Source organism: Fusarium oxysporum, chromosome VI (genome assembly GCF_013085055.1).
Source record: "Fusarium oxysporum Fo47 chromosome VI, complete sequence".
Taxonomy (NCBI): Eukaryota; Fungi; Ascomycota; class Sordariomycetes; order Hypocreales; family Nectriaceae; genus Fusarium; species Fusarium oxysporum.
In genome coordinates this window covers 2,516,893-2,540,374 of record NC_072845.1, presented here as the reverse complement: position 1 = coordinate 2,540,374, position 23,482 = coordinate 2,516,893, and the positions used below count along the sequence as shown (strand labels likewise).

Below are 23,482 nucleotides of genomic sequence, written 5' to 3'. Positions count from 1 at the left end.
AGGAGACGAAGGATTGATATTCATATTCATAATCTTTTGTCTTTGCTTCATCCGCGGAATTTCTTTCTATCCTAGGAAATCAACAGACTCTATCGCCCATCCCACTTAGATCAAAGAGTCTCCAGCGAAAACGTGGGGACTAGCGTAGAGGTTATCCAACGACCGCGGGGACTTTTACCTAGACTTACAGTTCTGGATGGGGAAAATTTCCCATTTGGGCAAAGGAGCCACTTCATGGTGACGAGATGTGCGGGGATGAAGACACGGGGGAGACGAGACGAGACGATGAAATCTAGATTCAAGGCGTTACCTGGTTCAGTATATTTCCCCATTTGTCTTCCCCGCACTCATGTTCTTGATTGGGATGGGGTTGAGGACGGGGGTGGCTGAATGAGGCCAGAAGAGCTCTCATGCTTCTAGAGCAATTGCCTCGAAGTTGCCTTTCTCAGAGTATTTCTTTCTTGTATCAGTTATGGCAAGTCAACTTTGACGATGCAAGAATGGCCCTGGGGTGATGAACACAGACACATGGAATAGACTATTTCAATACAATATAACTCGTCTCTTCTGGGCTCATCAATCTCTATCAAAGACTCTACATCACAATCTCTCATCATGTACGCACAAGTTGTATCTGTCTTTACAGCAGTATCTCTCCTCACGTATTTCGCCCTCTACCCCATCTACACATATCTTCGCGATGCCAAAGGTCTCCGGCGGTACCCCAACTTCCACCCCCTGGCGGGAATAACCAATATCCCTTTTGTCCGCGAAGCAGCCAAGGGTTTCCGCTCCCGTACTTTGTATGAGATGCACAAGACCCATCCCGTGATCCGCACTGGCCCAAATTCTCTATCCTATGGCTCCATCCAAGCCATCAAGGATATCTATGGCCATGGCACAAAATGCACCAAGGGAGAGTTCTACGAGACTCTTGCTGGCAGCCACTATCACTTAGCCGATGTCATCGACAAGGCCGATCATGCTAGAAAGCGCCGTGCCCTTTCTGCTGCATATGCCTTGAAGAATCTTGAAAACTGGGAGTTTAAAGTGGCCGATAAGGCAGAGCGTTTCATCCGCGCTGCCGATGCTGCTTGTACTCTGCCACTCAAAGAAGGCTTCACACGGCCCGACCCTAGAGATCTCAACTTCGATTACCGCGCATTTACCAACTTCTTCACCCTCGACGCCATAGCAGATATTGGCCTTAGCGAGCGTCTCGGTTTTCTTGACCAAGGCCATGATCGCGTGAAAGCCGAGCGTATGGATGGAACTATCCACGAAGTCAACTTCCGAGAGTGTCTTCACTCAACAGCCCGTGCTCAGTCTATTCTCGCCTGGACTGAGAAGTGGTACAACTTCAATGTTGAAGTGTCCAAGTGGTTCTCAAAAGATTTCCGCCAGTGGTGGCACCTCAACGAAGGCTGGAACGATATTGTGTATCATCGCGCAACACAGCGTCTTGAGCGATATAAGAATGGCGAGAGACTGCCTGATTTCTTCCAAGCTCTCATGGACCACAGCGAGGCCAATCCTCCTGGTCTTGAGTGGGGAGAGATTGTCGCTGAAGTTTCCATCATGATGAATGCTGGCTCTGATACCACTGCTATTGCGATGAACAACGTCATGTATTGGCTTCTGAAGAACCCGTCTTGCATGGCGAAGCTTCGAGAAGAAGTTGACTCTGTTCTTGATCCTGAAGAGATCGTTGCTCCCTACGATAAAGTCAAGCATCTTCCCTACCTTCGAGCCTGCTTAGACGAATCTCTTCGCATCACACCGCCAACGACTTTTGGTCTTCCTCGCCGTACACCCCCTGAAGGCTGGAATATTCTCGGTGATTATATCCCTGGAGATACTACGGTGTCTATCTCGGCGTATGTCACACACAGAGACCCTCAAGTCTTTCCCGATCCTGAGTCATACGCTCCAGAGAGATGGCTCGGAGAGAAGGGCAAGGACTTGCAGCCATATTTTATCGCCTTCAGTGCCGGAGCCCGCGGCTGCATCGGCCGAAATATCAGTTATCTTGAGCAAACTGTACTATTGGCTAGTGTTGTGCATAGGTATGAGTGGGCATTGCCTTATCCAGAGTGGGAACCAGAACGCAGAGAGGCGATGAATCTTGCTCCTGGCCCTATGCCCCTCAAGGTTTGGCGTCGAGACTTGGGTGTGGAAGAAGTTGACGAAAAGGGCAATTAGAATAAACGTAATAATGACTTTGGACTTGGTTCGTAGATCAAACCAGTTAAATTCGAGATCATTTGACCAACGCAAGAGGAAAGGTCTCCATGTCGGGGTGAAGTCCGCACAAGTGTTACAGTGAGGTCCCGATCTCCAAAATCAGCAGATACAGGCACTGTTTAGCCCAGATTAACCCCGTACCAACATAAAGAGATAAGTTTCTTAGAGGATATTGTCCTGAGATTGTCTAAACCATGTAAAACCTATCCTGATTTACAAAATTTAGGCACCCTTAGGATAATATTCCCTGAGAATATCCTAAAACCCGGCCACCTTGATCAGACCCTTGTAAAACTGGGGCCATTTAGTATACATGGCGCTACATTTGCTCTATAGAATTCCTAAGATGGCGAGAATTCCGTTACCCCCACAACATCAACCGGATACCATACAGACAACATAACGCAAACCCATTACTGATAGGAAGCTAAACCGAAGGCAATGGCTTGAGGCAAAAGGTAAACGTCAATCTGTAGTCTGTCATGCTTTTATGCGGTCATTGTTGTAATCACGATGTTTGGGGAGTTCAAGAAGTAATCAGTCATGAATATCCATTACACCAACTGCAAGTTGCTATTTAACATCCCTGAGATAGGCATTCCAGAATTCACGTTCTCAGGAGATTCGGTCCAACCCCAAGCTTCCTTTAAATACTCTTGTCTGCAATGGCTGTTAGACTAGTAACTGAGAGAATCTGATTTCGGCTTACACTGATCGATTCGGCCACCCAAATTGTACATCTGCTTTTTGTAGCATGCCATATAGGGCTTCCTGTTCAAACAAGTTATTGAATCGGTCACCCGCCATCGTTATAGCCAAGCAAGCATATCTATAGGAAAAAAATTAGCGAGATACTGTTACAAGGAGAAACGTTGGCTGGTCATACGCATAGCCCGTTGGATTGCGTTGGTTAGACTATTTTCCCACATTAGTAGAAATCCTCGACATCAGTAACAAATTCTCACCTCAGCAACACCACACACCATTTTGACCGTCCTTCTAATCTCCTCATTTATTGACTTGGCCGCTTTGGCCTGCCCGGGACCTAATTTTGGTGTCCTAGGGTTGTGAGCTGCTAACAAAACCTGAATCAGCAGGTAATGGAGCACTCCTGTAACCACGGCGTCGTTGAGATACAGCGCTTGTGGGAAGATACCAGGTGAATCAGTGTTGATGTACATCGGATGAAAGTGCCATGGCCTATCCGCCCACCATCGCTCTTGAGCCTCTTGCAACCTCTCCCATGCTGAGAAGCTCTGATCTTCCGACCCATAACAATAACGTAGACAAGCAGCACATTGCAAGATAGTTAAATTTGCAAAGGTGCAACAGGTGTCATCGTTTTGAACAAGCCTAGAGATGTCTTCCAAGGCGAAATTTGGGTGGACGGGCCGGGCCTGCATAAAAGCCATGTGTATCTCTTGGTATCTTTGTTAGCATACATTACGACCAAAGCAGAGGCGCCTCCTTACCTTGCCGTAGTGCAACCCAGAATGCCGCACGTCGTAGTCCAGTAAAGTCTAAAACTTTTTCTTGAGCTGCAACAAAGACTCGAGTACCAACAAGATGTGATTCGCTGGCCGTGTCTGCAGATGTGAGGGGCACGTCGAGTTCCTCCATGTAGCGAAGAATGACAATGGCAGTGAGGAGATTTTCGTCCATGACAGCTGCAGAACTGCTCAGGGCAGGGATGAGAGCATCGAGGCAGTTCTGGTGATAACGGTCGCCGACTAAGCCATCAAACCCATCAATTCTGCTTAATCGTTTGGCAGAAGCCGCAAGCACTGCGTTCATAAGTGGAGGACATATGACTGCTCGACGCGGGACAATCGTAGCGAAATGTCGCTCGCTGTCACACAAATCGAAGAGCGGTGCCAAGACGTGGATGAAGTTGTAAAATAACATCGCCTCCTGTGGATCTTCCAGTGGCCATCTCGGCGTATCCAAGTAAATACCTGAGATAGCTTCGGCAACATTGTCCACTGGAATTGGAAGGTCTGTTCCACGAGAGCTCGCGAGCGCCGCGGCAACTTGAGGACTTCCAACACCCAAAACAATATCACTACTAAGGATAGGAGATTCGATAGTGTGAGGTCCCGAAAACGATGCGAAAGGTCCTATGGTATCAGACTTCTGGCTGGGTGAGATAGCACCGCTAGGGTCCGAGCGAGAGGTGTTCTTCCAATTTCCACTTGAAGATGGACTTAATGCTCGTTTCTTTGAAGGGCGCTCCTGATCTATATTGGAAGAAGAGATCCCAAAGACTGAAGTTGAGTTGGATCTGTCCTGATCGGAATAAGACGTTGAATCATTTGATCGAATTGTTTGTAGAGAAGCAAGGGCCGGTGAAGATTGATTGCTGGCATTGTCGATATCACGTCCAATGTCGAAGTTTTCCAATGTGTCCAGGTTGTTCGAATCATGGATGTTAATGATGTCTGGAGTCTCATCAACAAAACTTAGAGCTCTGGTTGTCTTGACCCATGGTTGATCTTGAGAGAAATTGTAGTCTCTATTCTTGGCTTCAACAGCCTTACCAGATCGTATACTTCGCGTGGTAAGTAACAGAAGTCGATGACAGAAAGGGCAACATACCTTGGATTCAGACCATGACGAAATCTCACACTGAAACCTCGAACGCACTCAATATCGCTCTTTCGACAATTGGCACAAGAAGGTTTATCGTTGTCACCTTTTTTTTCGGATTAGTTTCCATTGTTGGAAAGGTGATGTGCAATACAAGCCACCACCGTTGGTAAATTTAATGTAACCCTTACACTTGAGATGTCTATCAGAAGTTGATAGTCAGAACATATTGCTCCAGAGGACACAACGGAGCAATCAAAACGGGTAATATTTCCTATGTCAACGAGATAGAGACTCACCTTTGCTTACAGACCTTGGAAACGGTATCTATCAGTTTACAGCCTTTAGGGGCTATCGTAGCGGGGCGACTTACCATACAGGGGTTGAGCGGCCTTGTCTTAGTTGTCGTTGATAGAGACTCTTGCATGATTCATAAGGCAACTGTTACCAGGGGACAGCGGGTATCATTAACGAAAAGACGGCCCGTTCCAACCAAACTTTTGATGATGATGAGGAGAATTGAGGGATGGAGCAAAGAAGGAATATGACCCAGAGTTGATGAAAAGGGCAGTTGCCTTTCTTGGTCAAAAAGAGCAAGTTAGCCCGCCATGAGTGGGCACCAATCGACGGGCAAATCAACGTCCAGCTGAATCAAATTAGCCCCGAACTTTAACATGAGACCCACTGAAGCTCACTGGAGAACAGGCCGCTCTCGCCACTATAGCTTCCCCATGGGGATGGTGATGGCTTCAGTCGGTAATCTGTCTGGGGACTGACGCACATCCGGAGTAAACGAGCCTAGCATGGTCTAGAACCCCAGCTCATCCAATCAATTGAGTCCTCGGCCTTGGAGATTCTGGTCTAAATGCCGCTCGTTAGAGTAATCCGGGGGCAAGGCGTCAGGGCGTTGAGACTCTGACCATGCTAGTCATTCCACGTTTTTCTGAAAGGGAAATATTCATCCGCTCATTAACATCAGCTACAGATAATCAAGTTTTGGAGTAGCAAGGAGTATCAAGCCCGAACACTGGTTTGGTGGTGTGCTTCACCTGGGATGTTTAATATATAAGACCTTCGAACATCAGCTGAATCGCTTCTTTCCAGATCAGCATCGAACCCCATCTTCTCATTCTTCAAACCTCTCTGGACATCTCTAAAGAGATCCATTAACTCTTTGAACCCGCTTTCGTTTCTTCGGTACTCTCGTCATAGAGATTTTGAAGTTTCTTCAAAACTCCTAAACCTCTTCTGACAGACTGTGTTGAACAACCCCAATATCAGCTTCACACCACCACAACCCCAACCGGCATCATGTCCAAGGCCGATACCAAGGAACATCTCGAGCATCTCGAGGATACGGGTTCCCCAAATTCCATTCACGAAATCAACATCGATGATCTCGACTCCATCGAGCAGACCAAGGCCGGCAAGTTTTCCTGGCTTGTCAGTATCACTGCTGCCATCGGTGGCATGCTGTTTGGTTATGATACTGGAATCATATCCGCTGTGCTTGTATGTCCTTTCTATCTTTCTCCTTTGATTTGCTGCCTCGGGTACTGACGTGGGATATAGGTCTACATCCACCAAGACCTCGGCAAGACTCTTACGTCTCAGGAGAAAGAACTCATCACCTCGATCACCTCCGGTGGTGCCTTTCTGGGTGCCATCTTTGCAGGATGTTCTGCTGATCGTTACGGACGAAAGGTTGCTATCTATGTGGGCTGTGTCCTCTTCACTGTCGGTGCCATTATCCAAGCCGCTTCTTTCTCAGTCGCGCAGATGACTGTTGGCCGCCTCATCGTCGGTCTGGGGGTGGGGAGTGCTGCAATGGTCGTACCTTTATATATTGCTGAAGTGAGCCCTGGCAAGTATCGAGGTCGTATGATCGGTCTTGATAATATGTCTATCACTGGTGGTCAGCTTGTCTCCTACGGCATTGGAGCCGCGTTCGCACACGTTTCATCTGGCTGGCGATACATGGTAGGCGGTGGTGCCATCCCTGCTATCGTACTTGCCGCTCTTCTCCCTTTCTGTCCCGAATCTCCTCGTCAGCTCATCTACCACGGAAAGGCTGAAGAGGCGGCCGCAGTCATCAGGCGCATCTTTCCCAATGGTACCGAAGCACAGGTCCAGGACAAGATTCGCCATATCACACACCACGTCAACGAGGCCAAGTCTCTTAATGCTGGCAAGTCTCAGTGGTGGGTGTTCAAGCAGCTCTATGTCAACCCCGCAAACTTCCGAACTCTCGTCTCTGCCTGCGGACTCATGGCTATTTCTCAACTCAGCGGCTTCAACTCTCTCATGTACTATTCTCCTCTACTGTTCTCCCTCGTTGGGTTTTCTAACCCCGTAGCTGTGGGAACAGTAATTGCTGGCACCAACTTCATTTTCACCTGGGTCAACCTCATGCTTGTTGACCGTGCTGGCCGCCGAAGGATTTTAATCTGCACAGTTCCTTTCATGGGTATCGCTCTCATAGTTGCTGCTGTGTGTTTTAAGTATATCCCTATCAACCATGATCTCTCTCTGGCATCAGACGCCAAGATTGGTTGGCCTGCTATTGTGGTCCTCGTCAGCATGGTGATCTTTGTAGGTTTCTACTCTTCTGGTATCGGCAACACGGCTTGGCTTTCAAGCGAGTTCTTCCCCATGGAAGTTCGAGCTATGGGAACTATGATGCTCACCATGACCTGCTGGGGATCCAATATCATTGTGTCTTCAACATTTCTTACTCAGATGGAGAATACTACCCCCTCTGGTGCTTTCGGATTCTACGCTGCCATCTGCATTCTCGGCTGGGTTTGCATCTACTTCTGTTACCCTGAAGTCAAGGGCATGACTCTTGAGGATATTCGAGAGATTTTCGAGCACGGCTTCGGTGTTCAGCGAGCACGAGAAATCCAGAAAGAGATGAAGCTTCTCAGGAAATCTGCTGCCTCTGCTGAGGTCGCCAAGGCTTAGTAAGCGGCTGGAAGTATGTGAAAGATGTTTGTATTGGCACCCTTTTGGGGCTTGAGGGTTACAATTACACAGAAGTTCTTCAGAGGCGGTCTGCTGGGTTCATATACGATTCGACGTTAGTAGATAGGACACCTAAATAAGGCAATCATATATATATATCAGTACCAAGGGTCTCCAAATCTCTCCTTCTTATAAATTGGCCAATAAGCGCTATATACTTTGAAGAACTAACCAGGGGAGCCTATTGGTATTCTGAAGAACTTCGCAAGTCGCCGAACGGCTCTTCTACAGAATCCAGGCTGTATTTAGGGAAGTTATGATGAGATCTCACAAGTTAGCCCACGGTAGACTAAAATTATCCTATGATGCTCTAAAACACACGGAACCCAAGGACTGGTGCTCGCGATGCACACACTTGTATGTGGAGGTATGCTAGCAAGACTGCATTTTGGGAAAATACCTTCATGTTATCTACCTCGTATGAATTTTTGCTTAAGAAATGGACAGAGGTTCCAAGGATGATGAGCGATGTCAGGTATACTGCGACTCTGACTGTTGAACGGATCATCAACGAGTTGCAAGAAGCACGTTGAGAAGACGTGGGGAGAGACTGAGAGAATAATTTGCAGAGAAGTATAAGCAGGTCCATTTATACCATATGATTTATAATAACCTGGTCGGAAGATTCTACTGAAAAAAATCATCGTGAGATTTCTGATGTGGTGTTGTGTTCAACCGAATAATTTCAGCGAGTAAACATAGCGAAATATTTTACCAACCAATCCAAACCAACGGAATAGGAAATTCCCCAGTCGGAAACCACGGCGAGATTTTCCATGACGAGAATATCTAAGAGATGTTGCCTCCTTCGGCCAATCTTTCCAATCACGTCTTCTTCTTTTGAGTCAGCGAGGGGTTCGGAGAGTTAAGCCTCACTCGCAATGCGGAGACGATCCATGCTGTTGCGGGGTCTTCAGGGGTCAGGGTTCCGAACTGCAGGTCTACTTACAGTAGGAGGCCCCGATGGAAACTTCGTAGCTAATTGCTCCATTTGGCAATCTGACTTATATTCTCCACTTGTAACTCATCTTCAACCTGCATCGTCTGTCTAAGATGAGAAAAGTTGACAATCTAGCCAATGGCTATGATACTATTCTGACTGAAAAGCGGAAGAATGTAGATCTTGTGACTTCTATTCTAAGCCACTGGCAGAAACCATGTACTCGTGCAACGTGGGTTTGTCCAATTGAGTTGAATGTGGTGTTAGGGTTGAGAAAGGTTCGAGAAAACAACGAGCAATGCCGCCAGAGCTCCGACTATCGGTGTAAATATTCTTGACCTAGATTACCGAGAGAGATCAAGGTATAAGGGAGGAGAGCTCGCTCATGCTCATCACCTCTCAGCTATTAACTCTTCAGTCTCATTGTTGCTACGAAAACCCAACAGACACACAGCTTTAACCTAATCTTCTCTCTGTAACGTCTTTCTTCTCTCAACACAATGGCCTCCCCTAAGCTCCAAGTCGCCGTTGCTGGCCTCGGCCGCATGGGTGCTCGTCATGCTCTCAACTTTCACAACAGAACACCCCGCGCTGAGCTTGTCGCAGCCTTTACTCCTGTCCAGAAGGAGGCAGACTGGGCCAAGGTTCACCTCGAGGGTGTTACAATCTACAACGACTACCAAGAGATGCTGAAGCATCCTGGCCTCCAGGCTGTAGTAGTCGCTACTGTTACTACCGCTCATGCTGAAGAGGCCATTCAAGCCATTGAGGCTGATAAGCATGTTCTTTGCGAGAAGCCTCTAAGTACCAGCGTTGAGATCGTTAGTTTCCCCTTCGCCCAAATTAAGCTTATTATGAACTCTAACTAACCCTTGTTCTTCAACAGTCCCAATCTGTTGTGGATGCTGCTGCCAAGAAGCCGCACCTCAAGGTCATGTGTGGTTTCTCCCGTCGATTCGATGCCTCATACCGCGATGCCTTTGATCGCATGGACAGCGGTGCCATCGGTCGTCCCTCCGTTTTCCGATCTCAAACCTGCGATAAACTTGACCCGTCCGGTTTCTTCGTTGCCTATGCCGAGTTCAGTGGTGGTATCTTTGTCGACTGTAACATCCACGATATCGACCTTGCCTTGTGGTACTTTGGCCAAGACTCTATCGTCAAGTCTGTTGTTGCTACTGGCATCACTGCTGTTCAGCCTGAGCTGCGAAAGCACAAGGATGTAGACAATGGTGTTGGCATCGTCGAGTTCTGGGGCGGCAAGGTCGCATACTTCTACTCTTCGCGCATGATGGCTGCTGGTCAGCACGATATGACAGAGGTCATCGGTACTGAAGGCAAACTCGCCATCAATGCCAACCCAGTGGGCAATCTTGTTGAGATGCACGAGGCGACCGGTGTGCGCCGACAGATTCCTGGAGACTACTATGGCCGCTTCGAGCATGCCTTTGTGACAGAAGCGAACGAATTTTCAGCTGCTGTTCTTGATAACAACAAGTTACCATTCAAGCTTACTGGTGCTGTCCAGGCTGTCAAGATTGGTTGCGCACTCCAAGAGTCGCTCAACTCGGGCAAGAAGATTAACTTTGATGAGACTGGTCGTCGCATCGAGGAATCTAAGCTTTAAAAAGAATCATGATTGTTGAGCGCGTTCATATTTAGATGAGTTTATAGAGTAATTGGGCTTTGTTTGTGCGAAATGAATATTCTGATCGTACATCTGAACCGCTAATGGAGATGAGTTGTACTTGATGTCAAAACCGACTTTGAAAAGCATTATCAGATAACACAGTGGAATACAAGCCCCGAAAACCACATTAGTTCCCGGTTTCCTGTCCGCCCGACGGTACCAAACAGCACTTCGGTATTATATATACCGAGTTACCCAAGGGCATCCACTAGCCGTACTTAGCACATGAGCTGGAAGATCTTCTGTTCCTTGATTCTAGAAAGATGCACTCTTTGGGAGTAAAGTTACGCTATATGGATCATCGGCACTATAGTTCACCTGGTACTTATCGTTCTACAACTATATAACCATTGTCATCCACTGACAAGTTATTCATCGACAACGGTTTTCACTATAATATCTTTTACCCAAACGTAGCGAGTTCACAGATGGCTTCGAAGTGTATTAGTTGATGATTAAAAAGCCAAAGTTTTATGTAATCGTCTAATTAAGGCTGAGATAAAGGAAAGCGAATCCCTTTGGTTCACAGAGAGGCACATAGGTTCAGGTCTCAACTTGCAACTTCAACCACACCAGATTATGTACATAGGGTCATATAAAAAATGTAAGAATGAGGTCCAAAGTCTAATGTAGTGTGCACATAATAATACATCAGAGACTATATCCCTATCGTTTTCTCTCAGGCCAAGCATCCACAAGACCTTCATAAATCGTCACATTGCTAAAAGACACCTCACCGCTTCCCTTATGGAAGAAGCGAATATCGGTCGAATCGGCATACCAAGAACTAGAGTTTCGTTAGCAAATATCACAATATCAGGGGATGTTTCAACTTACCGAGCCCAGGTAGCTACTCCAAATCGATCGTTGGCATGAACCTCGACGATGGCATTATCCACGACGATAGTAAGGTCAAGAGTCTCAATCTTCTCCTCGTCATCAACCAGAACGTCAAAAAGACGGAGTCGACCGGCTTCGGGACGAGCGTCAATGTCGCTAGTTGTAAGGGCTGCAGCACTAGTGTTGCTGCGATCGATGATGATGGATTCGTTGGAGAACTGGTAGTAAATAGTGGTGGACTCCTTGTCAGAAGCCAAAATCTGGAAACCAGCCTTGAGGTCCGAGTCGCGAGCAGATTTGGGGAATGAGATAGAGCTCTTGAGGACGTAAAACTTGGACTCCGGGTTACGGTCGAATGTAGTTGATCCAGCCTTGCTAATGTTTCGCCCTGGTTCAACAAAAGACATCTTCTTGGTGAATGCAGCCATAGGCTCCCGAGCAATAACCTGCTTTAGAGTAGCAAGTTCCAAAACATCTGACTCGTTTCTCTCAACACGCCAGGATCCTTCTTCACGTGAAAGCTCATTATCGACGACATTGCTGATCTTGCCGACGGTGAGCTCTCTGGGGAGGAGAAGAGACCCAGTCCAATTCTGCTGGGGAGTAGGGAAATACTTGAGATCGCCGTAGTAATTTCCAGTAAGCCAGAGGTAGCTGATGAATCGATCTGGCGCACCGCTCTTGGACGATGCCTTTGAGTCCGAAGGGAGGTATTTGCCAGCTGCTGCGTAGGCGGATCGTCCCCAGTCAAGCTTGCCAACCATCGAAGGAGTAAACTTTGGCTTTCCGTTGTCGAGGGATATGTTTCCTGCAGCCCACAACATGTCGCGGAAAGACGAAACCTGAGGAACGATGGGCTTCTCCTGCCACTCTGCTCCAAAGGTGATGAATGTCTCACCCTCAGAGTTATACCCCTTTTCATCGATGCTGAAGACATTGGCCACTTCAAAGTTGAAACCGTAACGCCCTGCCCAGAGACCATCACCCCATGTGGTGTTGGCCTTCTCATGCCACCACTCGCCGAGATACTCCCAATACTGAAACTCCGGGTCGTGCTGACGATAGAGGAACATACTAGGACCCTTTTGATGGACACCACCAGAAATGACGCTATACCATGTTCCTGACTCACTTTCCAGAAGGCTGTCGAGATCTTCGTTCTGGAAAACGAAGGGATCACGGAAGGCCGTCACGTTGAGAGCAAAAGGAGGTTCTGGGATCGCAGGGCCCTGTCGTAGCTTTGTGAAGTTACGGCCTCCGTCCTTTGACACAGCGAGGGACTGCGTCTCACTTCCGCGAGTGTAGTTGATGGTCCAATGGATGGGGAGGTAAGATACAGAGGTGTAGAAGAGTGTAGGCGTGCCATTGATGCCCTTGGGTATAACGGATCCGTCAAAGACTGCCACAGGATCATTTAGACCTCCAGCCCGAATGAAAGGAGCGCCTCCAGGGTTGAGATCTCGATATGTCACGAGATCATCCGTCGTAGCACCCGCAGCACCCTCATGGAGATATCCAACATGGAAAAGTCCAGTTTTGGGATCAGTGTAGTGCATGCAAGGATCTCCAATCTGTCCAGTAGGAGGGAGCACGTGAGCTCGAGGACGCCATGTGTTGTAGATCGTCAGATTGGCCAGAGTGCTGAGATTTGGGGGAGCGCGGTTATAGTCAAGTTTTGGAGTCGATGGCTTGGCCCAGGCAAGAGAGCCAGCCGTCAAGAATAGTGAGAATTTCATGATTTACTCTGCAACGGTTACATCCAGACGAAAATCAAAACCGTGGAGCCACTGAAACTATATATGCCCATCACAACGTCCCATGCTAACCTCTGTCGCCCCGACAAACAGTGAGGGGAAGGGTAACATCGTCATGAGAAGCCCAAGAAGCTTCACTTGAACTAAACTCGGCGATACCACGGCGTCAAAGAGCACCTGAGAATTGGAATTTCAGGCCTTGAAAAAATAGGGTGAACCTGGGAATCCGGAGATTTGCGGAGTTTGTGTGGGGAGATCGACAGTCTTTCTTCCTAGAGAATCGTGGTGTTGAGTTTCTAGTGACGTAGGCTCAATAGAAGAGACGCTTGGCAGATAGCACTAATGAATTATACTTTCTTCGCGAAGAGTTTTAGAATCGAGACTTTGATTGTTTGGTAGAGTTTATGATGATCAAGAGATGCCAATAGGCTGAATATCTCCAGAGACCTACTGTAAAGTCCATCATGACCATCACATAAGGTGGTTTGGGGAATCAAAACAATCGAATGACAAATGGGGTCGAGAGTTTATATGCGGAGCCACTGTCGGACCGAGGGATAATACCACTTCCCCATATCTCCAAGCATGGACCGTTACAATGGAGCAAGCATGGGAATTAGACTCAAAAGCCGCCTTGTTTTTAGCCAAGTAAATGGCTCGTCTGGAGACTTTTACGTACAGAAGCTGATCCCTTCATTTTGATAGCCGGCGGTTTGCCATGAAAACAAGCTCGTAAGGTCAATGGACGGAGGGATGTCCTCCATATCCTCCGGGTAAATACCATAAGCTGCTTTTGTTGCAGTCATGATCTTATCATACTATATAGGTACGAGTTACTTTGCCGAGACTCCTAATACTCCAAGAAACCGTCGTGAAATCACTTAGGTACTTTGTTGTCAGAAAGAGTTCATAGCCTAAGCATTAACCATAACCACACTTGTAGATGGGCCACGAAACCGCCGGTTTACGTCCGGCACGTGCACTGAATAGATCAAATGACCATCTCCCGAAGCTCAACTATGGATTAAATTCGAGGGAGAAGATGGTTATGTTTATCAGTGTCATCAAAGACTGAAGTACTATCTTCGTCTTAGCAAGCTTTGTTTCGAATTCGAGACCCCCAAGGCTCAAGTCACTATTTCTAGACTGGTAGATAGGTAGGGAAGCAGAAAAGAATTACTTCTTGAACAAGATTTATGCGAGACACAGCTCAATGAATGAATGGCCTATGAGCTTTCAAATTCGTTGCTGCTCCATGATCTCGGAACGTTAAACAGTTGCATGAACTCTCGTTCGGGAATTCGGCGTTGTCTCAACAATAACATTCTCTCGCTTCTTCACTTTGTACGCCCGGTACACCAACACCACGGACAATATGTATCATGAGTTTGCGTAATAAGATCATCGGGGTGGTGTTGGATGAGATACATGTAGACTGTCCTACCGATAAGTGAAGTCGAAGCACTAGCTCGGGCATCAGGCAACCTCTTGTGGCTGCAATCGAGCTTTTCGACGATGGAAACTTATTCAAAAGCAAACGCAATTGCTTTGTGTATCAATCGACGTTTCGCAGCGTTGACAGTAGGTGATGGCTATTCGGCGAAATCAATGATCAGTCTCCAAGCTTGGCCAAATACCTCGCTCTGTGTATATGTACACTGCACTCAACCTCGCAACTTTGGACCTTGCTTCTCCTAGATATTTGGAAGGCTGCTTATCAATATCAAGGATAGCTACATCCTGAAAACAGTGCCAAGGCTGAGAAGAAAAGGGCTATTATCAGGTTGTAAGACAAAGTCGCGCAGCAGCATAGTGGTCTAAAACGACGAGGTGCAGTGCTGTACGGCATGCAAGGAGGCAAGAAGGGAAGAGGATGGCTTGATGGGAGGTCACGTTGTAGCATTTTACATGCCATCTACGTCACGTTTTCGACCGGTGAGTGAAGAGCAAGCTCATTGTGGAGTCTGTCGTTGAAATTCCACGAGTGGTTGGTTGGTGAGGCCAGCATGATAGGCGCGGCGAGTACCTACCTGATCGCCGGATCAGGAGGAGCTCGTCACACAAGCTGATGCAAGGTTTGTCTGTCTGTCAAGGATAAGGTACGTAGTCTCATCACGATTCCCCTGCTCTGCATGACTGATCCATAAGGCTTTGAGAGATCGCAAACATGGATTAAAGACACTGCATTGCGGCAAAGTCTTTGACCGGTCTGCCACGCTGAGTCTACATATACTCAATTTAGCAACAGACGAGACACCGGTCAGCGCCCAAGCTGACGACAGTTCCTGCTACGGTGATCTGAAGCGTGGGATGAGGGTATGTTGACGTGGGGTTGAACCGCTGCAGCTGGTACACTAAAACCGGCACGGCTCGTTCGTCGCTTTGACTGGAATTGTAAGGCTCCGTGGCTCTTTTGGCTTTGTTGTCGCGTCAATGTGGAAACAAAGCGAGAAAACTATGCCGTCCCAAGGTGTATAGCAAATGCTCAGACAACCGGGTTTGTGCCTTTACTGCATGAGTGAACCGGTCCAGTCCTTTACAGCTCCCATCTGTGTTGCCAGGCCTCGAACATAGCGAGTCAGACACTTGCAGTCAGTATCAGACAAGGCTCAAGCCTGGAGTCGACGATACGACATAAAAGACCCCAACAACGGACTGAAGCGAATGCTAGCATCTGCTAGTCTGAATAGGCTCGGGGAAAAGCTTGAAGTGAAAGGCTAATGGTCCTGTTGTATGCAGGGGTCCGATATGTCATCAGCTTCAAGCCTGGAATCGGCCAGTTTCCCGAGAAAGGTGGACGTAGCGGGTTCGGCAGTCAAACAGCGTCAAAAACGCAGCGGCCACTAATAAGTCCTCCGGCACTTTGAGATTGAAGCGCTTGGGGCTTCTGCAAGTTGCTTCTCGTCAATTTGAATACATTTTGACCAAAATGTATGGTCAAGGACCCCGTGGGAAGACGCGGTTGCTGTGCGCTACCACGGTACTTGTCTCCGCTTTCCAGAGGCGTTAGTTTTGTTCTGTAAATATTGGCCGAATAATTGGCTCAGAAGCTTGTGAATCAAGAGACGTTCGATGACACCCGAACAGTACTGAAGTCGGGAACCCTAGATCAGTGCGAACGAGGTTTGTGGCTAGCTCGGTGATCAGGTAATAGTAGATCGTCCAGTGTCCCGATGTCAGTCGCAAGACGCGGCTAATCCCTTACAATGGCCATGAAAATACAGAGTACATCACCAAGCTACTGCATAGTGCCGCACATGTCATGATATGTAGGTACCGGGTTTTGCCCACTTCCCTGTGAACAGTCCGGTGTAGCCAAAGAACTCCAGACCAATGCATAAAGACCCTGGTAGTTGATGACTGCAGCTATGGATGCAGTAGCGGTGCTTGATGAAATGTTGGTTCATGTATCGAGAGACGCCAACTAGCGATCGGGATTTAGAAAGGAGATGATATTGATCTTAGCGAGAGTGAAGGACGTGTTGTTGCTTTGTTTGATGGAGGTCTGAACTCTGAACTCTGGTGAAGACACGAGCTAGTGCTGTAGAGCTTGACACTAGGTCACATGTCACCATCTCATCGGGCTTGCTTTAGTGCTTTAGGGGCTTAGTCTAAGGCACGAGCACCCTTGATAGCGGATGGTCGGTGGGGAGAACTCGAGGTCCCCCCACACGCTCTAGATCCGGGCTCCTTGGCTAGGGGAGCATTCAAGGAGGTTCTTGCTGGATAAATGCTGCTGAAAGCCGGGATCATAGCAGGCTAGGTAGGCTATGACGGTGATCTTTGCAACTCCACAGCACATCCATCAACGAAAAAAAGAAACGAAAAGGGCGATGTCAAATTTTACGAACTGTCAGAGACAAACGAGATGAGACATCAAGGAGGAGAGCACAAGAGTCCAAGGTCAAAGCCATGGATGCCACGTACGAGTCCTTCTTTGTCCTTGCCCCTCAGCCTGATCCGAGTCTTTTCTTTGTCCTTTGCCTGTCATATTGAGACGGATCTCGTGGTAGACTTGCCATCGACAAATTATATCCTGGACGATTTCGGCTTTTAGCCAACAAGGCCCATTGGTCGCCTGTCTTCATCCCCTGAGCTGGACTGGGCTGCCCTGCTTCAGCTGGCCTATGCCTCAAGATGCTGGCCGAAGCTTTCGCTTGACGTGGCCATGTTAAATGTTATCTCAACTGGATGGGATGCCATGCCAACAGGGGTTGTTCTCTCATCAACTTTGCCCAAATCTTCTCCTCAAACAGACGCCTAACGGTCACGTATACTCACTTTCCCGGTCCTGTCGCGTGCCTGCAGACGAAAAACTGCACTTGATGCTCGTGTGCGACATCATCTCAAGCATGACACCTCATCCTGCACATCATCACGACCAGAGTGAGAATCCTCTGCACTCACTCGATTGGTAGGTAGTATTCTCTCTTGTCATCTCTTTTCGCGTTCCCAAGGCCAAGTACAGGATATCATCTCCTGCTTCGTGTTTATTCCGTCATGGCTGGTCAGCCTCATAGTGGTTTTTCTTTTCTTGTCTCCTCATCATTTTGTATGTATTACTATTATCCTTGGTGCTGGGCGTCCACCATTCAGTCAGTTTTGCTTCGCTGTACTCTGCTTCCCTTTGCTTTTTTTTATTTTTTTTTACCTGGTCTAGCGTGCCAGTGTCCTTCAGCCTTTCCAAATCAAGCTCTTAGCTTAATTTACCACAAGGATGCATGCGCGCGTACATATCCGCTGTGATCTTGGTCCCATTTCTTGACTATCCCCTTGCACATTTGCGCCTAGCAGACAGAACGAGCTCCACGGCCACGAGCCTCTTATCGACGCCCTCGAAAATGACTTAGACCACACGCCCCCTTGTTTTCCTTTCTTCTTTGCCTCCATTTTCAGTTGTCCCCGTATCCTTGGGCGCACATTCACAGGTCTTCGCTTGTCGTCTCCAGGTCAGCCTCGTCAGGCCTCAGTTGACCGATTCGTTATGTGTCGAACACTTTCAGCACCTCGCCTTCCTACCCGCTCCCGCACCCGTTGCCGTTACCGTTGCCATCCGTCTTAGACTGACGGGAGCCGGCACGGCCCATTCTGAGGTCAAAACGACTTCGCACACACCCATCGTGAACTTGGACCCAATGTACCAGATCCCACCCTTTCCAATTCCTCCCAGGGGCTAGAAAAAGCAAACCCAACTTGGAGCCCCATCTACCAAGCTCCAGGGCCATAGTCTAGTAGTGCGTATTGATGAATAGTACGCACGCTTGCTGCGTAGTTAGTTGCTTGCCAGCAGAAACTTCAGGTCTTTCTTTTTTGAGGTTTCGCTTGTCAATCCTTCCCACCTCCTCGTCAAAGCACAAGCTCACATAGTGGCTCACATCCTACATACTAATTATTTATAATTTCTCCTCAATCTACTCTCTTGACCCTTCCTTTCTATGTCCTCTCCGTGACTGTATTGAACTAGTTTACTTGCATTGCAATGCCATATACTCCAGTCTCCTCATACCTCTGATCCTTGATCATCTGGAACTTAACCTCACACAAGCTTTTCTTGTCTACTTGAAGCCTGCATTGCTGCCTCGGTCACCCTTCCCGTTGAACGGCATCTAGTCCTATCCTGCCACATCATCGTCCCGGAATCCTGGGCCCAACCTGTCTGTTCGCCTTCGTCTTACCCTTCGGGCCTCTCAACTACATCACGCGTTGGGCAACTCTACAGGATACCTGTTGCCGCCTTGTTCTTGGAAAACCTCACACCCGGCGTATTCTGACACTGTGGCTACGTGCAGCTTGATTCATCTGAACGTATAAAGCTCATCATCTCCTCCCTTGGTGTTCTCATCAGTCGTCTCAGCTTCGAATCCGTTCTTGAGTAGGCTTCATTCGATCTTTGGTTATTCAGACCTGGTACGCCAACCTTCTTCAACTCCAACTCTCTGGTCTTAGAAAAATCAGTTTTTTTTAGCCAACTATCTTACACCAATCTCCGTCCTGTCATAAACAATCCAAAATCACAATGGAGGTTCAATCTGCCACTCCTACTGGCCCCTGGCAAGATCAGCTCGACAGTATGGAAACCCCACCCCTCCCTTGGCACAAACCTTCAATTCTAACTACTGATCAGATGTTTGCCGAGATGCTCAGTTGCGTCCCCCGGTTTTTCAAATTGTGTCAGACCGTCGAGGTATGCTAGTCATCAAGATGATTTAGATGTTCTCGTCCTGAACTCAAATTCTTATAGGTGGCCGAACTGCTTGGTCTAGCAGAGTGACTGTCCATGGCAAGACTCTCGCAGCTCGTTTCTGGTATGATGGCAAGAATCTCAACAATGCCAGAGAAGATGCTGCCGAGTGTGCCGTCAAGTGGTTGACTGGGTCTGAATCTAGTTCTCCCACCCAGCAATGGGGTTGGTAGACTTGCGATGTGGGGGTCACTCCTTTTCATATGCTTCACCCACTCAAGCATCACTAACGTCTACGAAAATGGTGGTCTGGCCATTTGTGAACGAAGGAGTTATCTTTCTTGTGTTATTATGATTTCCTTTTGGTCTTTCCTCTTTCGAATCAAGCACCTGGAGTTTGGTAACAAAACTTACGAAACGGGGAAGGTTATGGTCACCACGCACTCAGCGCCTGGAACAACTGACCCCTTGGTCAAGACCTTGGATTGTATTTTATGGGTTGGGTTAGAGGGCGAAATTCGGATGTTTCCATGTATGACGTGAGGAAAACGGTAGGATATGTCGGTTGCTACAGTTCTTGTTTGGTGTTTGACGGAGTCGGTTACACGGAGGGTCTCTACCAATGAGCCCTCACGTGGAGGTTTACAAAAGCACGTATGACAGCAGACGGAGACTTTTAGAACTATACAGTTTGATTCGGTCCTTTAGTATTTGAGATGTTCAGTACTTAATATTTACTTGGGATACCCACACAAGTTCCTTACTGTGAGGTAAAGGGGGGTTATTTTAGGACCTATCAGCATATCTCGCAGCATTCCTATACAATACAGTCAGCGCATCAAGGCTCCAATCGTTCTCAATGTCGTTTTCTCACATACAGTTCCTTCCTGAAGGGAAGTTCACCCTCAAGCAATGTTGTGTACCCCCACCCTCGGTACAGCCACGGTCAGTCACAGCGTAGGTAGGACAGCATGAGCAGGTCACATGAAACGACAGTTTTGTAAATGCCGACTGGTTTCTACTCTAATGTCGATCCGGCCTCGGGACTTCATAGCATAAAAATGAGATTCAGTGCGACATCACTTGTGTTATGAACACCTACCTAGTATCAATTGGGTAGCTGAAGTAAGCTGCATCATAGGATTCTTGAGAAGAAGAAAGCAGTAATGACTCTAGGATGATTATCATTTAGTTGATACCATAGTCATGGTGAGCGGATTGCGCCGGTTTCATGTCCAATCCAAGCAGCTCAATAACTTCGTTTCGCAAGAGTCGAGCTCAAGTTCAGCCACGAGCACTTCCAACCTTTAGAATCACAAGACATGACTACATATAACTCCCGTTCCAGAATATTGAGTCACTATGAATTCAAATGGTTCAATTCTTGTCTCGCTTCCCCGGAGTGTTGTTAATATTGAGATTCAGATAGGGTTATGTAAGCATGGCATCAACTCTCGGATTATTGCTTATCCGCCATTCTGGGAATTTTGCATCGCGAATTAGACTAACAATCGGGTCACAAGAGTCACGAGGTTGTTATAATTCCTGCTCCAAGAACGTTGCTAGCAACGCGGAGTTCAGTCATGTCTCCAAGAACGAGTATTTGGGGCGCATGCAGAGCTCTCGCAATTCGATCGAGACCTGTCGCCCCTCGACCAGCCCCATTCATCCAGTCTCTTCCGCGCAACAGATGGTATTCGAGCGAAAGAAACGATCATCCTCCGAAGGCAATTGATAACTCTCAAGAGGCTCAGAACTCCCAGGTTGGCTCAGAATCTAAGGAGGGAGTGTCGGCAGCGGAAAATGGAGAGGTTGAGGTAGGACTTGGTTCAGAAGCTTCCATGTCTCGCAACTAATGAGCTGCGATATAGGTGACTTCTTCGACGTCCAGTGCCGAAGTTATCGACGATGCGACACTCGAACAATTATTTTTCGGTGGCCGTACACAGACCAGCTCAGTTGAGGGTGGTGAGGGTGGCCTGACACCGGCACAGGAGGATGTTCTTTACCGAGAGGGTACTATTCCTTCGGCCGAGAAGGCTGAAGCTCTCGTTGCAGCAGCAGAGAAGTCCGAGTTGGAGACTACGGACAGCACAGAGATGCAAAACCCAGGACACAAGTTTGGTCTCCCCAAGAGGCCGTGGCCGCAAGGGTTCAATCTGAAGAAACGTTACCACCCCGTGTTGGAGCAAATCACCCGACTCCTAATGAAGGATGGTAAGCTCAGTGTTGCTCAACGAGTAAGTTCTATCTACAAAATGAAATTGGAGGCAATTGGCTAATCAATGAATTAGAATATGGCCATTGTCATGAACTACCTCCGAACCGCACCACCTCCGATCTATAGCCCGAAATATCCTCTACTGCCCGGAACTCCCCCGGCCTCACATCTCCCTCTCAACCCAATCCTCTACATCACAGTTGCCGTAGACTCGGTGGCCCCTCTTCTCAAAATCCGCAACGTGGCCGGCGCCGGTGGTGGTGGTCGTGCACTTGAACTTCCTGTACCTCTGGGTGTGAGGCAGCGACGACGAGTAGCGTTCAAGTGGATTCTGGACGTGATCAACAAGAAGCCCTCCAAGGGCAGTGGACGCAAGCAATTCCCATACAGGATTGCTGAGGAGATCGTTGCAGTTGTTGAGGGGCGTTCGGGTGTGTGGGAAAAGCGAAAGCAGGTGCATAAGCTGGGTACAGCGGCACGAGCTAATGTTGGATCTAACAAGCTCAAGGTCAAGAAGAAGATGTAGATTTAGACGAGGTGCAAATGGAACGCCTGGTCCTCCGGATGTATAGTAGATGTGCAAAATATGTAACTATATCAAGATACTGATGAAAATACGCATTTAATGTTACTGTACTTACTGCTCAACTTGCCATTCAGGGGAATCCACAGACTGTCCCAAATCTCCAAGCTCAATAATATGGTACTGTAGCAAAGTTGTGACTGTTTCGGCGTCGTTATATGAGTCAAAGCATGCTTTGGGGCTGTGCCTATTCTCTCATTGGCGCCGTCGTATGGTGGGAACGGAAGCCGAAGATATCGGAGGAAACCTCGGTAGCTGCCGAGAGCCCGGCCCCGGATTCGGAGTGCAGCGACACCCGAATCGCTTAGAGAATACGGAATGCTTTGACAAGTATTCTCAGTTCGCAACGAAACAAAACTCGCTTAAATTTTGAATAGTAGACGAGGCTCAACAAGCTATGGAGACATTCGGTCCTTCTATGCGAAAATTGATTATGCTTACCCGTCAAGTTAAGTTGATAGTTAGGTCCATACGAACACGACGGAGTTGGGGATTTATGGATCAACAGGGCTGAACATAACTCCGGAGATTCTTTTTACGCAGGGCATCATATGAATAGAAGATCATTCCATTCTCACAGAGCCCCAGATCGAATCCAACGCCGGTGAGAAATCATTGTCCAATGATGAAACTTCGATTTAGAGGTGGCAGAATGATGCTTTCACATGACGACACAATCACTCGATAGTTTTGACAAGGGAGGCCTCAGTTGGGGTTGAGCAGGTCAACTTGGACTTGAAAACTCTGTTGAATCATCAAAAGCAAAGACCTCATTGGGCTTTCTCTTTCTTTCTTTCTCGTCATCCAAGCATATTCCTTGGGTTTCTTTAATTTCGGCTGGTGAGTTGATATTGATTAACCTTACGCAGTAGTGGTGACGCCGTCCACTTTTTAAAATGCTTTAACCGACGTCTTACGCACATCATTACCATAATAAGGGTTGTCACAGGCACTGACCTTAAAATGTTAGTCGGATCTTTAGTGCCCAACTTCAAGGCAAAAGTACGGAGGGGAGAAACAGTCCGGGATAGCGTCAATGTTTGGTATGATTTGTTATGAAGAGTGGTGACATATCAAGAGTTAATTCACGCCGTTTCGTTACCTTATTCTGTAAGCTTCCTGCATTTAAGCGTGATAATAAGCCTTTCCAACTGTTTTCATCCATCCATCTTACTCTATCCTAGGTGTAGCTGCGTCTACCCCACTAACTCGGTGATCTTCCACACTTCTGTGACCCAAATTGGGGGTTGCTGCGCCGCTTCGGTCTGGGCTCTGGGCTCAAACACCTCTAAACTCTAGACTCCACGCCACTGCTTCCCCAGAACCTACCTTCCATAAGGAAGATCCCACTACCGCTACGGTGCAAGTGCACGTCAACCTTTCTCCTCTCCCCTCTTCTCCTCTTCCTCTTCCCCTTCA

The 23,482-nt window shown here is 47.8% G+C and overlaps 7 protein-coding genes across 7 annotated transcripts; 5 read left to right on the top strand and 2 right to left on the bottom strand.

The window, feature by feature from the left end:
• Nucleotides 1-615: 615 nt before the first annotated feature.
• FOBCDRAFT_262075 (cytochrome P450) lies at nt 616-2,227 on the top strand (the record flags this gene model as incomplete). Its single annotated transcript, XM_031186312.3, has 1 exon — nt 616-2,227. The coding sequence occupies one exon, from the start codon at nt 616-618 to the stop codon at nt 2,200-2,202; it is 1,587 nt and encodes a 528-aa protein (XP_031037447.2). The 3' UTR covers nt 2,203-2,227.
• A 542-nt stretch (nt 2,228-2,769) lies between these two features.
• FOBCDRAFT_226240 (uncharacterized protein) lies at nt 2,770-5,374 on the bottom strand. The gene is made up of 9 exons (XM_059609707.1): nt 5,204-5,374; nt 5,130-5,143; nt 5,022-5,032; nt 4,840-4,936; nt 3,717-4,792; nt 3,210-3,664; nt 3,131-3,159; nt 2,954-3,073; nt 2,770-2,904 (listed from the first exon to the last, which is right to left on the bottom strand). The coding sequence occupies exons 1-9, from the start codon at nt 5,255-5,257 to the stop codon at nt 2,799-2,801; spliced, it is 1,962 nt and encodes a 653-aa protein (XP_059465153.1). The 5' UTR covers nt 5,258-5,374; the 3' UTR covers nt 2,770-2,798.
• Nucleotides 5,375-5,875: 501 nt separating this feature from the next.
• On the top strand, nt 5,876-7,956 carry FOBCDRAFT_185308 (general substrate transporter). The gene is made up of 2 exons (XM_031186315.3): nt 5,876-6,342; nt 6,403-7,956. The coding sequence occupies exons 1-2, from the start codon at nt 6,142-6,144 to the stop codon at nt 7,792-7,794; spliced, it is 1,593 nt and encodes a 530-aa protein (XP_031037450.2). The 5' UTR covers nt 5,876-6,141; the 3' UTR covers nt 7,795-7,956.
• Nucleotides 7,957-9,294: 1,338 nt separating this feature from the next.
• FOBCDRAFT_203195 (uncharacterized protein) lies at nt 9,295-10,421 on the top strand (the record flags this gene model as incomplete). The annotated part of the gene is made up of 2 exons (XM_031186316.2): nt 9,295-9,615; nt 9,681-10,421. 2 exons carry the CDS (start codon nt 9,295-9,297, stop codon nt 10,419-10,421), a joined length of 1,062 nt encoding a protein of 353 aa, XP_031037451.1.
• Nucleotides 10,422-10,948: 527 nt separating this feature from the next.
• Nucleotides 10,949-13,558, bottom strand: FOBCDRAFT_185305 (glycosyl hydrolase). The gene is made up of 2 exons (XM_031186317.3): nt 11,322-13,558; nt 10,949-11,271 (listed from the first exon to the last, which is right to left on the bottom strand). Exons 1-2 carry the CDS (start codon nt 13,058-13,060, stop codon nt 11,151-11,153), a joined length of 1,860 nt encoding a protein of 619 aa, XP_031037452.2. The 5' UTR covers nt 13,061-13,558; the 3' UTR covers nt 10,949-11,150.
• A 5,536-nt stretch (nt 13,559-19,094) lies between these two features.
• On the top strand, nt 19,095-19,492 carry FOBCDRAFT_275689 (uncharacterized protein; the record flags this gene model as incomplete). The annotated part of the gene is made up of 3 exons (XM_031186318.3): nt 19,095-19,146; nt 19,203-19,262; nt 19,320-19,492. 3 exons carry the CDS (start codon nt 19,095-19,097, stop codon nt 19,490-19,492), a joined length of 285 nt encoding a protein of 94 aa, XP_031037453.3.
• A 1,277-nt stretch (nt 19,493-20,769) lies between these two features.
• FOBCDRAFT_226225 (ribosomal protein S7 domain-containing protein) lies at nt 20,770-22,400 on the top strand. Its single transcript, XM_031186321.3, has 3 exons — nt 20,770-21,076; nt 21,131-21,499; nt 21,554-22,400. The coding sequence occupies exons 1-3, from the start codon at nt 20,843-20,845 to the stop codon at nt 22,004-22,006; spliced, it is 1,056 nt and encodes a 351-aa protein (XP_031037456.2). The 5' UTR covers nt 20,770-20,842; the 3' UTR covers nt 22,007-22,400.
• Nucleotides 22,401-23,482: the final 1,082 nt, after the last annotated feature.

Coding starts and splice junctions, on each gene's coding strand:
- FOBCDRAFT_226240 (XM_059609707.1), bottom strand. CDS start 5,257: ATGCAAGAGTCTCTATCAACGACAACTAAGACAAGGCCGCTCAACCCC. Junction 3,160..3,209: donor TGGTGTGTGGTGTTGCTGAG/GTGAGAATTTGT, acceptor GTGGGAAAATAG/TCTAACCAACGCAATCCAAC. Junction 3,074..3,130: donor CGCAATCCAACGGGCTATGC/GTATGACCAGCC, acceptor TTTTTCCTATAG/ATATGCTTGCTTGGCTATAA.
- FOBCDRAFT_185308 (XM_031186315.3), top strand. CDS start 6,142: ATGTCCAAGGCCGATACCAAGGAACATCTCGAGCATCTCGAGGATACG. Junction 6,343..6,402: donor GAATCATATCCGCTGTGCTT/GTATGTCCTTTC, acceptor CGTGGGATATAG/GTCTACATCCACCAAGACCT.
- FOBCDRAFT_185305 (XM_031186317.3), bottom strand. CDS start 13,060: ATGAAATTCTCACTATTCTTGACGGCTGGCTCTCTTGCCTGGGCCAAG. Junction 11,272..11,321: donor GGAGTAGCTACCTGGGCTCG/GTAAGTTGAAAC, acceptor ACGAAACTCTAG/TTCTTGGTATGCCGATTCGA.
- FOBCDRAFT_226225 (XM_031186321.3), top strand. CDS start 20,843: ATGTCTCCAAGAACGAGTATTTGGGGCGCATGCAGAGCTCTCGCAATT. Junction 21,077..21,130: donor CGGAAAATGGAGAGGTTGAG/GTAGGACTTGGT, acceptor GCTGCGATATAG/GTGACTTCTTCGACGTCCAG. Junction 21,500..21,553: donor AGCTCAGTGTTGCTCAACGA/GTAAGTTCTATC, acceptor TCAATGAATTAG/AATATGGCCATTGTCATGAA.